The 12,500-nt window shown below is 50.1% G+C and overlaps 1 protein-coding gene across 2 annotated transcripts in view; it reads left to right on the top strand.

Moving 5' to 3' along the window:
- LOC128268311 (solute carrier family 12 member 4) overlaps positions 1–12,500 on the top strand; it is a 92,078-nt gene that overhangs the window by 70,049 nt on the left and 9,529 nt on the right. For both annotated transcript variants that reach the window (XM_053005366.1, XM_053005365.1), the window contains exons 5-11: positions 1,438–1,520; positions 2,865–2,967; positions 10,979–11,084; positions 11,824–11,953; positions 12,058–12,179; positions 12,284–12,366; positions 12,459–12,500. The exon at positions 12,459–12,500 is cut by the window's right edge and continues 94 nt beyond it. In XM_053005366.1, coding sequence (XP_052861326.1) covers positions 1,438–1,520; positions 2,865–2,967; positions 10,979–11,084; positions 11,824–11,953; positions 12,058–12,179; positions 12,284–12,366; positions 12,459–12,500 — 669 coding nt within the window. The remainder of the gene's footprint in view (positions 1–1,437; positions 1,521–2,864; positions 2,968–10,978; positions 11,085–11,823; positions 11,954–12,057; positions 12,180–12,283; positions 12,367–12,458) is intronic.

Genomic DNA, 12,500 nt, shown 5'->3' with positions numbered 1-12,500 from the left:
TGGCAACCAACCCAGGCTAGTTATTTTGTTCCAATAACCATCGTTACCGTCATCGTCATCATCATAGTCGGATGCCGGTGACTTTCGTTCAGCCCCGATGGAATCATTCGATGAGCAGTTCGCGTTGGTCGTCTGTTACACATCATTTGCTAATCCAGCCACAAGGCCGAGCCGGCATAATAAAAGCTTTAACGGATTCGTCTCTCCGTTTTTTCGTTCCTTCTTCGGACTGGAAAATAGGCCGGTCGCAACATTCCAGCCGAAGCGGAGTCAATTCGATTACGGGTTGCCCCGCCAAGACGGGGTGGTTGGTGAGTCTCTGAATGCCTGAGAACTTAATTTACCTCGTTATCGGGCGAGGAACATATTTCTTGCGATATTCTGCACCCCATGGGAACGCCCACATGACGCACCACATTCCCGAAGTCTTCCCCGCTTGCAGGAGACCGTTTCAGGAAAGGCACGAGCTCCCCAGGAGACATTGCAATACGGACCGTTGAGTGGTGCGTGGGCAGAACAATTCATGTTGTGGACGTTTCTCGTCGTCCGAAAATCGCAATTTATCTCCGTTCTCAGACAGTCCATCCAGTGGCGTGTCCTGTGCGGTGGGGTGGAGTGTAGCTTCAGCCACGGAACCGGCCGGATAAAACCCATCGCAGAAATATCCTTCCGATCGAATGAATCATTGAACAATCCAACGACTTCTTCGGAATTCCTTCGGAGCTTCCACCCATAAAGTCGGATATTATTGCACAGCGGCGATTGGGCCGTAAACTTGGGCAAAAATGTTCGCGCCGGACATCGTCGCACGGTGAGAATACGCTGCCATCCGCGGCACGTCTGGGCTACGTTTCCATGGGAAAAGAGCCATAAATAAGACAGTAATGCCGTTAAGGACTACCAAGGAACTCTCCCAGGCTTACGGTAAAACTCTTCCCTCATCATCGTCGACCAGCGCACCTGCCATAATGTAAACTGTGTTAGCTCCTGTGTGGGCTCCTGTTCCCAAGAAACGGTACCACCTGAAGATACCGGTCCGTGATTGGTTGCCTGTTTCTTGTATTGGCTTAGGGACGGTGTAGACAAAGGATTCCGGCAGATAGCTTTACGATCCCTCTTCAGAAACAACCAATCAAACGCGCGCCACTTATTGCATTGAACCTTTTCCAAAGAAGGTTCCCAAGCCCAACACCTTAACAATGCGCATCCAGGAATTCATTTCTTCATCTTGTCAAAAGCATCCTCCGGAATACATTATCATTATCATCCATCCGCTCTCGCTTTGCTCACTTTCCGCCTTCGGAAGGTTTAGAACGAAACTCACTAAAACTATGCTAATCATGTTGTTCACTAAATGGTCTCGTTCCCTTTCGCTCGCTAATGAACGTATCCCGAACTGAACCGGACCACCGCACCCCGCCGCCATCCACCGCGCAGACAATGTTGACTGCCATTTCTATGTCGGCCATCGCCACGAACGGGGTAGTACCGGCGGGTGGCAGCTATTTCATGATATCGAGGTAAGTTTGGTCGCTAAACAGTCAGAAGCACCCCAGAAACAGCCCGAAGTCGCAGTCGCAGCCCTTGGATGAGTGCCAACGTGGAAGATGTGTAACGCTCGAGGATGGCCGCGGGCGATAAGATATAAAGTTTCGCTCGGTCCCGCAACTGCCAACTGAAAAGTTTTTCGGGAACCAACCGATAAAGGGTCGTTAACGTGAGCCAAAAGATCACGGGCCGGGCTTGTTGTGGCACAGTTCCGGTATGTCCTTCCACTCCATTCCAACCGGCCGTGACAAGCGACGTTACGCCGTGAGGAATGTTGACCCTACCAGCTTTTTTCGGTGGCCTACAGACCCTACTTTTCGTGAATATTGTTCCCCCAAAAACCGGTGACGCAAGAATGTGATAAATTTGCAATCTGAGCATTGCTTTAAAATACTTAGAGTAGAGCAAAGAATTTGGGGACAGTGGTTTCAGTTTTCAAGAATTTCATTTCCCCGTCTTTACGCCAGTCGCCGAACCGTGTTTGATCCCTTCGCCTTTGCCATGGACCTGGATCATTTATTTATCTGCTAGGAAGTTCTATCTTCTCAATCACTTACGCGTAAGTTCACCGAAAAAAGGTCCGGAAGCTGGCCGGTACCTTTTTCTAGCACGTTAGGTCCGCCTTCTAGAACGCGCCACTTCCGATCCCTCGAGCCATCAGCTCCGAACGTCCCGACCGCTGCGTGACAAATAATTCAAGTATTATGAATGACATCAGAGGGCAGACTGTACTTGAAATGCTTCTGGCAGCCCGCACAAAAAGAAGCTCCCGGATAACCTTCAACCGCCGGTGCATAAAGCAAATGATATCCGCAACAAATCATCATCCGAAAAGGGTCTTGAAGCGCGTAATGAATATAAAAACGCTGTCCGCTACAGAAGGACGGACCACCGCCCGAATCGAATCGGACGGAAGTGGACGCTCAAAGGCAGGTCAAGTAAAAGCAAACTCTGTCGGTCAAATCGTACTTTCGTTTCCTTCCTCCGACGGACGAGGACGTTCCACAGAAATGAATTGAAATAGATGAGGATACACGAGAAATCCATGAACTGTCACATTTTTTTCCAGACCAACACTTGTCTCGTCCGGCGTTTGTCGTACGAAATCCATCGATTCGTTTCGCTCGGTGAAGGATATTGAAGAAGGCCCAAAACCAGAGCTCCGGACCCGGACAGGCGCGCTTTAAGAAAACTGCCTGGCGGGCTGGCGACAAAAGTTTGACTTCAAAAGTTTGCTAATCAATTTCTGTTTTCCCATCTCCCGCTCCCGCTACATAATGCTAATGTTGAATGCTTCATTTTTTCCATCGCAACAGATCGCTGGGGCCCGAGTTTGGTGGCGCTGTCGGGATGTTGTTCTACACCGGGACAACATTGGCGGCCGCCATGTACATAGTTGGTGCGGTGGAAATCGTGCTGGTAAGTAACCCAGTTATGCTTTACGATCTTCGCTTTCGTGCAGGGCGTTTCTTGCACGCTCGTAATTTCTGGTTGAACTTTCGACTACTCGACTCAGGGTTGTGGAGCCTCGCGTTCTAATTTTCAAGCAGGCGGAAATGCGGAATGTCGTGATTGGTCTCGCGTTAGGATTCGGGCTCGGTCTCTAGGAACACCGGACTTTTGGAGACAATTAATTCTAATGCTTTTCACGAGTGCACGGCAACACTGTACCACCAACAGGTGCACAGACAAGCGCACAACGTCTCGCGGGATCCAGCGCCGGGAAATTGAGAAAACTTTTATCCAAAATGGCGCCATGAACAATTTATCGTTTACAGTCGACTCGCTCCTTTCGCGACATTGCTGAGCGTCGGAAAAGTTACTGCCAGCGTCGGTAGGCCAACGTTCATTATTTGAGTAAAATGTAAATAACGCAACGGAATCTTTGTTGCTTTTCGCCTTTCTGGCAGAATCATTTACTTCACGGAACCGAAGTACCGCCATCGAACGATACCATTGGTTCATTCTCTTTCAATGCCACTTCCGTTTTCTTATCCGAAACGGCAAACCCTGCATTCGTGGTCGCAGGCTCAACTTTTTCTGCTAACGATCTTTGACTTTTACTGAAGGTTTTTATAAACTCGTATATTTATTGTGGAACAACAGAGCAGAAGTAATCCATCTCAACGTTCGGCCCTGAAGAGTAGCAGATGGACTGTTTCATGAAACCTTCCGATTCGTGTTTTTGCCATGGGTTGGAACATCGCTTTCTGCCTTTCTTTGTGTGGCCCCTGGGAATTCGATACGTCCTGTGGCTGATCTTCGTCCACAATATGCGTCGGCCGGAAAGAGTCCTTTATAATCGGAAAGGTGTCATAGCTTCGGGGAGAGAAAAAGGGTTTCGGTTTTTTTAATTACAATCCATCTCTAGAGTATCGTCTAGCAAATGGAAACAGGCAGAATGTATTGGCGAATGTGGGATGCCACTGTCGAGATACGAAAGTCCCGGTGATGCCAGTTGTGCGATGTTGCGAAAGATGATGAGATTGTGTGAATTACGCAGAGGCAAAACGGCTGGAGAATCGATTTCTCAAGAAGTCCCAGCACGGTGCCCGTCAGGAGGGCCGAACATTAGGCGAATGTATGTCAACAGCCTAGCGCTAGGGTTGCCATTTAGCAGTCTTGTTTTGGTTTTAATTCAGCCACATTTATAAACAACAATTATTGTCTTTCCGTATCGTCAGGTAGTCTTGGATGTACTTTCGTTTACTCTACTGTTCTAATTGAAACTAATTTGTAAGAACTGTTGAGGAAAACTGAACTGATGAAACGATTTTCTTACGGAGCCTGCTTTAGCTATGCTAGAGCTACTAATTGGAGTGTTTTCTAATGGACTTTCTAGGTGGGAAATGGAGCCTTAACCTGGCCGAAACCGAGCATTAGCTGCATGCACAGGCAAAGGAGTACACCCCGGGGGGAGACCTCAGCCGGAACATTTAATTGAATTAAGAACTAAACAACAGACCGTGTTGAACAAGCCAACGAACGGAACGCGCTAACCGAAATCCGAAAGTTAGCGCTGGCTGGCTGAGCCTTTTGGCGGCCATATCTGGTTGGAAGAGAGTTTTCGCTCTCTAACTTGCAGTTTTACCGAGCGTCCAAAATAGGTTCCCAAAAACGGCTCCGGTTTGATATCGATTCGCATTTGTGTCCGGACCCCCGGAGGAGTCAGCGGATCACCCGAGCGGAAATAGGCTGCTGCTGAGCTTTGCTTACTTTCTCCGACGCCGGCGTGTCCTATTCCGAGCACACAGTTCGCCAAACCGTTAGACGTTTATTAATACTCGATTGGTTTCCCGAAAAATTTGATCTTCGTAGGAAAAAAGGGTGCACTCATACACGCGCGCACGCCCGCAGAAGGAAAACAGGAATGCCCCACTTTGCCCGGTATCTCGAATCAACGTCTCAAGCACCTGCCGTTCCGCGTCGTGCCAGTCGGCCTGGGACGGCTCCATTTTTCCACGGCGCCAACATGGTGCAGAAATGTTTCAAATCCCGTTCCAATCGATACCCGATATTCAGTCGCTAGGGATAGCTTCTCGTTTTGCTTCCGGTGTGCCGATATCGTACGGTGCCGCGTGAATGCATGGCATACGAGTAGAATTGAGGAGGGTTGTCATGTTTGCGACACACATTTTTATGTTGCCCCAAATCCGTAGCGTTGAGTGTGTGCCTAACGTTCGCATCCGACTGCCATTGGCAACAGCGGATCCGGCCGTGCATCGTTCAAAAGTTTCCCAGGAAAACGTTGTTGGAGTTTGCTCGCTGGTGTCACATGTTTCATAGTTCGTTGACTGCGTCCTTTGAAATGATATCGAAAGGTGTCCGTGATTACTTTTTCCGCATTCTACTTCTACGAACGCCGGCAGTCGGTAAAGTAATAGCAGTTCTTCGTAACAATCATAGCTAAACGTTGTTGAATTGGAAAACACAGTTAATCGAAACCCGCCCGTGACAGTTAGTTAAATTAGGACTTCAAATAGGATCCCACTGGGGGTGGCCAAAAACCGATTATGCTGTTCCATGTTGAAAAGCGTACTCTCAATAGAAAGTAATTATATTTGTACGGGCGCCCAGCACAACGTAGGCATCTGGTACGAAGCCTACCTTTGAACACTTTGCACCCCGGTCAATGTACTGTACGCTGCATTAGACAATCTGTTTTAATTAATCTCACAACTTGATGCACGAGATACCTACCGACCAAAGGCCACATTCTGGCCACTTTGTGGTCATAAGGTTAGACTAATTAAAAGTTATCTCCCAGCGTCGTTACGAATCGGGCAGAAGGAACCCACAACACGGTTGTCCTTGCGAAGGCCAGTGCCAGAGTGAGGAAAAAATGTCCTAAGGTATGTGCCATTAAAAACACTAGCCTGCGTTCCAACACCGCAAGCCAAATACCGCACCGCACTGCCGGACAACATTATTATCCTTCTCCATTTCGGGCTTCCTGAGTTTCCACTTCCTTACGTTGTTTACGAACCGGGAAGAGTCGGACAACATTCCGTGCAAACAAACGATATGAAAATGATCTCGCGATGGCTCCGCGATGGTGTTCCGGTGACGGAATGGCGGTGTTCAAATTTCGCATTCCATCATCGAAACCAATAAGCCGTCGCGACCGGCCAAGACACGACGGCCGGCCGTCAGTTGCGTGAAAGATTGTTTTGAACAATTTCTTAATTAAATTTCGTCAACCATCACTGCGGCTGGCAACCGGGTGGCTATATCCGCCCATCATGCCGCAAGCCGGTTCGGACATCCCTGGAGTCGGTGGCTATTGCTGATCGAGCGCAAAACTTCTAATGATATTCATTCAATTATCCTTCGTCAGAGGGCAGGCTGTTGGTTCCGTTGTGGTGGAAATTTTTAGGACGTTATTCGATTCTCCCAATTAGATCTTTTAGCCTTCATTAGACGTTTCGAGGATAAGACAGCATTTTTTTAATTCCTTTGGAATTCTTGATTCGACCAAAATTATGTTGACAACTTACGTACATCACGCTGCTAACTAGTGACACACAAACTTTATCAATTTAATGGTGTACCGAAGGAGGGGTTTTGTTAATTGATACTTCATTTGATCATGCGACAGTACACGATAACAGGAACCACCGTAAATGCTGCGGCAAAACACTGGCTACCGTCCAGATCTCAGCGAATCATTCCTGTCCCAGAGATTGGCACCCAGTTGTGTTCCGATGCCACCGGCGCCACAGTAATCGAATCATCGCAGGCTTCCGGGCTGATATAATGTCATTAATGTACGCAATAATAGCCAATACCGGAGAGGAGTGTATCCGGAGACCGGCTACTGCCGTGCCGGCGTCCTTGCCCATCCGACCACGAACAATCGCTAGCCGGACTTCCGTGTCTTGTTTTGCCCGTGATCGCAACCCGACACAAAAAGATTGAAATACACAAGCGGACATCAGCACTAACTCCCAAGGCAGCCCATTGGATGATGATAATGTCGGTCCGGGCGGCACGGCCTTGACTTAAGGAAAGCATCTTTCGCATTTCGGTTCGGTTGGTGTGCGGCCAAAGCGGCGATGGCGTTAGCCACACGGTGTGCCCGAATCCCGAAGTATTCGACATCATCCAAAACGAATCGAATATTCATGTATTTCGTATCGTTACACACCGACCGACCGGAAGCTCTGCCAATTGTCGTCTCTATCAGCACACGCGGTGACACGGTGTCGACATTGACAGCATATTGAGAAGATGGTTTACGGATGGTCGATCGGCTTCAACCATGTTTAACACTACCCCTCGAATAGTCGCCATCAAACGTGGGCCGGTTTTTTTCGATGATTCGAGATACTCAATTGGCTGCATAATTTTGTGGTCCTTGTTTTAAAACCCGCTCAAAGGCTGGAACCTCGATTGATTGTGGTTTTCGTTGCTCATTGCGGTCGATACCGCACAAGGTGATCGGGCAGGTAGAAGGCTTTAATCTTCGTGTTTCGCGTCCCTCTCGCTCAGGTCGGTTGACATTGATCGTCCTTCGGTAGGAGATGGTCCCCATGAGCATCGAGTGCCTTGGGAAAATGCTGGCAGTGTTTTTGCCCGTCCGGCCCGGACCGAACCAGCTAGTTGCTTATCCGTGACGTTCCGCAAAGTGCCACTGTGCTTGCCGGTGGTCAGCTGGGCGACGCAGAAGCAAAGCATCTTTTATGGCTCATGCTTCCCAAATTAAATTACATTATAAAGTGTTTCATCCGCCTCGCCATACACATCGGACCAGTGGGACCATACTGACAGGACCAGTACCTGCCGCAAGGCCAGAGCGCGGAGCCTCTTCATGCGCAAAGACCCCCTCAGCGCTGGTGGGAAATTAGTCGAAAACAGAAGCGAAACGGAACATTGTGTACACAGAGACTCACGAAAATCAACACCGCCAGTGTCTGGCCGGGAGCCTAAGTAACCGATACAGCGCGCCAAGCGTACCGCACACCAGCCAACCACCATCCCCAAGACCGGGTCCGGAGAACAAACCCCATCCCGCTGGCCCAACGGTGAGGTTAATTTGGTTTCAAGCGAGCTTAGAGTTCTTTCCACAGTTCGGTTCTGCCTGCCCAACCTTACTTCGTTCCGAGGTTGTTTGGAGAGTCGGAACCCTCCGACTTTTCTTACACAACATGCATTATTGCTTTCGCAATTTGTGTTCTCGGTAGCCGAGTTGCGTAATTGATAAAAGCTCGCAAACACCAAACGGAAACCTCCCATCTTTTTCACAGTAAAGCCCAAAAACTTTATGGTAAACTAATTCAGTGGTGCCCAGCGGCCAGGCGTGTCGGACGCCTTCATTCATGCAAATAATTATTTATTTATTTAATTAGTGATGCCGCACACCGAAAAAGGGGTCCCAACTGAAACCTGGTAAAACTTCGGCTCCTACTTCGGCTACAGCCCGGCTCTGGCCGCCGAATGCAAACCGTGCCCCGTTCGCTCGGAATAATTTCTCTATTAGCCAAACAATCAGCGGCGCAAACAATTTTCGAATAGGCACGAGCCAAAACAAAAAATGAGCCTCATAAACAAGCCCTCGAACGCGGGGCCCCAAATAGTCCCAGGGCTGTAGTCGAACGACTTCTTATCTTATTTATCCTTCCCGTTTGAGAGCCTCGCGTTTTCCTGTTCGCTTCGCTTCGCATTTTGCTCGGTTCTCTTCCGTTCCCGCCTGAAGGCCGGTTGTCTTCGCTCGTTGTGCGCCCGCCTAAGCGCTTCTTACGATTTCCCTGTCAACTTAACAAATCGTCCTCGTTCTGCCTGCTGCTGCCCGGTCACAGTGCTGCGGTGGTTGTTCTTTGTTTTTTTTTTCGTTTTTACTCCCTCCGTTCAACCATCAACTCCATTATGGTCCAACATAAAGCTTTCGCGGGACCAACGGCCCGACGTGCTGCTCGCCATTTTTTTCTCCAGCATCCGAAACATTAACTGAACGATTTTCAACGGGTTTTTGCTCGCTCCGACGCCCGCCACTTGTGCACCACGCTACCGTGTGTTGTGGGGCTCCTCCCCGGAAGCCCGCCGGAGCTTCCCCGACACTCCAGAAAGTTAATCCGATTACTGTCGGCGAGCTTAACTGCGCCCGCTGCGCCCTACGAGAACCAGAACGTCGCCGGAAATTCAGCTGGGACCGCGGAGCTGGGGTTTGACTTTTTGTCTTTCACCGGGGACAACACCGGGGAACGCGCGCCGCAGTGTGTGTGTGAGGCAAAACCATCTTTTCTCGCTCAAATGAGCGTAGAATTAATAAATCATTTTCCGATTACATGTAATTCGGCGACGTCGGACCGCCTTCTGGTCCGCTGTCGATTTGTGGTCGACAAAAAAGCCCATAAACCGGATGCCGGCGAGGCAGGCCCGCGGTTTTCGTCACCAGGAAGAAACCAGGCGCTTCACTTTATCGTCTCCATCCAATTCGTGGCTCCGCGAGGCAGTCAAGCTAATGAGCTTTCCGGTGCTGGTGCTCCGGCCGTGTAATTGCGGCACAGATTCTTCCACCCGGGCAGCAGGACATCGAAGATCGTATCGCAACGGTGGAGTGTCACTTACTCTGTCACCACAAAACCCACGACTCCGTGGTGTCCCGGACAAATTACCCGGACCCGAAGCGGAACTCGGTGGTGGCCGGGCCCAAAATTGCGAATTAGATAATAATTCGTCCCACCCGAAATGGTCCATTTCTGTCGGCCCGACAACGAGGCTCGACCATCATTAACGATCCTCTCAGGCCGTTAAGCGTGCCCGGGCCCGCGGTGTCAGTTCATCAGCGTTTTAAATTCACATTCACGTAGCGATTGACTTTGTGGCAGGTTTTTTTTTTTGCCCCAAGCGGTGTACGAAACGATACTAATAAGCAATAAGACTGACGACGGCCGGTGCGAGAGGAGCGCGTTACACGAAGTTGTTATTAAAACTTCTTGACGTGGGCCCGGGCCCATCACATCCACAACGCGCCGGCCCCATCCGGATAATTGAGTGTACGGTCTTCTTTGGCAAGAATGTTGGCACGGTCTGCCGCGGCAAGCGGTGGAGAGCAGGCTACTGGTCGCGCAAGGCAAAACGTGAGGTCCGTTAATTGAAGTTGTACCTCGCCACCGTTTTGAAGATCTACATGCACGCAACTGGCGGACGACCCTTGTTTCTGAGCACGACTCTACGGATCCTTTTCGGAGCCCTTTCGAGCCGAGAGAAGGAATTTTGATGAGCCAATAAAAACCGACTCGACGCAGCAGTAATCCTTGCGCCGGTTTGCCTCCGTTGGACGGGTCGGTCGGTTTTACATTTTTTTGAAACACTGGCAATCGCTCTCCGTCGGTCGCCCTTTTTTCGGTGTCGTAATTCTGCGATATAAACCAGAAAGTGCGCTAGACGAGTGACGAGCTGACGGACGGCGGCAAATATTTGAAACCGCCCGGCCGACCATGGCATACGAAGGCATGATTTCTGTCGAGACACCCAGGACCACCGGATAACGCTGATTGCTAACGATGGCTTCCGAAATTAACGGAAGACCCCATTCGCCCGCCCTTCCTTTTCGCATGTGTGAACCCGGACATTTGATAAAACCGGAGAGATGAGTTTAAAATATTTATGAGCCCCGCCCGCAGAACGTCGCCGTTTGCTGGACGGATTTGGCGTATCGAATTGCAAATTAATGGAACGAATAAAAAAGTGATGAAGCGTTCGGAAAATACGCGCCGTCAGCAGAACATCATCGGCACCGCCGCCGATGCCGCCGAATGCAATCGACGATAATGAAGATTGATTAATTCCCGTAACCGAGCAGCGATGTGGCACGAACGACACGAACCCAAGTGGTGACGTGGCATAGTTCCGATGCTTCGACCGTGCGCTTGCCAGTTGCCAATTCAAACATCACCTAAATCCTTTATCCCTGTTCCGCGTTTTGCAGACCTACATGGCACCGTGGCTATCGATATTCGGTGACTTCACCAAGGACGCGTCGGCGATGTACAACAACTTCCGCGTCTACGGCACCGGACTGCTCTGCGTGATGGGTAAGTGTCGGTGATCGGTTGGCCGGGGCGGGGGGCTCGGACGGAAAAGCGTAAAAACCACTCAACCTTCCTAAACCTGTCGCATAAATCAAACCGACGCTCAATCGAGCACCGCCACAGAGCGTGTTACGCGATATCGCGCCCAAACGAACCAAGGACCAATGTTCAATTGGTGTGATCCATTTCCACCGATATCACCGCGCAGTATGACACGTCCCGGTGTGGTGAAGAGTCGTCGCAATCCACTCCAACTCGCACTCACGTTTCGTATTCGGAAAAGGTTTGAAAACTGCCCTGTCCTCGTATATCGCTTCATGGTTCACCAGAACTTTAAGCTTTTAAATGCACATTTTGCACGCCGATAACATTGGGAGGCCAACTTTGAGCGTAGTTTCGACTACGAACCCGTTGGAACCAGGCCAGAACCATAAATCATCTGTCAACGTGCGCCACTCAAATGCAACTCGACCAAACTGTCCCAGCGCCCGCTGTGTGTGTATATCTGTTCGCGAGAAGCTCAGTCGTCCTTGAAACCAGCGCCCATACTGTGCGAACCCTGCAAAGTCGCAGATAAATCACGTCGAACGGTGTCCAATTTGTTGGCCTGGTGGCGCTTGCAACAGAACTCTGCCCTGGACCATTCGGCCAATCGGATCGCTGACGGGACGGCATATCGTCCCGAAGGGGTCCCAAAACCACCAACGGCTAAACGCTTGGTCGGTTTTTTTTTACTCCACAGGACTCATCGTTTACCTTGGTGTAAAGTTCGTGAACAAATTTGCCACCGTCGCCCTGGCCTGTGTCATCTTCTCGATCATTGCGGTCTACGCCGGTATCTTCGATAACATCGACGGCAACGACAAACTATTGTAAGGACAGCCAAACCAGGGTTCCTTCGCGGACCGCTTCACCGTTTCATCATCCTCCTATTTCTCTCTCTCTCCCTCTCTCTCTCTCTCTGGAACACAAACAGTATGTGTGTGCTGGGAAAGCGACTCCTGAAGGATGTTGCCGTCGCCAACTGCAGCAAGGACGAGGGCGGCGTACTGTGGAACTACTTCTGTGCGTCCGGCGAATGTGATCCCTACTTCAAAGGTGAGCCCATTTACTCCGGTCGATCCGGTGTGCCACCCCGATGACACTACGCATTGTTGACCTCTCGGATTTCCTTCTTTCCGTTCCCCCCCTCTTGATTGCAGAGCAAAACGTATCGCTGGTTCGCGGTATCAAGGGCCTGAAGAGTGGTGTGTTCTTCGACAACTTGCTTCCGTCGTTCCTGCAGGTAAACTGACGGAAGTGTAATCCGTTGAGGCTAATCGTTTCTGACACGCGAATTTTGGCTTTTTCTTTCGCCTTTTGGCTCCCGCCCTCCAGGAAGGACAGTACATTTCGTACGGGATGGACCCGGAGCACATC

Source organism: Anopheles cruzii, chromosome 2, assembly GCF_943734635.1.
Source record: "Anopheles cruzii chromosome 2, idAnoCruzAS_RS32_06, whole genome shotgun sequence".
In the NCBI taxonomy this organism is placed as follows: domain Eukaryota; kingdom Metazoa; phylum Arthropoda; class Insecta; order Diptera; family Culicidae; genus Anopheles; species Anopheles cruzii.
This window is presented reverse-complemented; position numbering and strand designations above follow the sequence as displayed.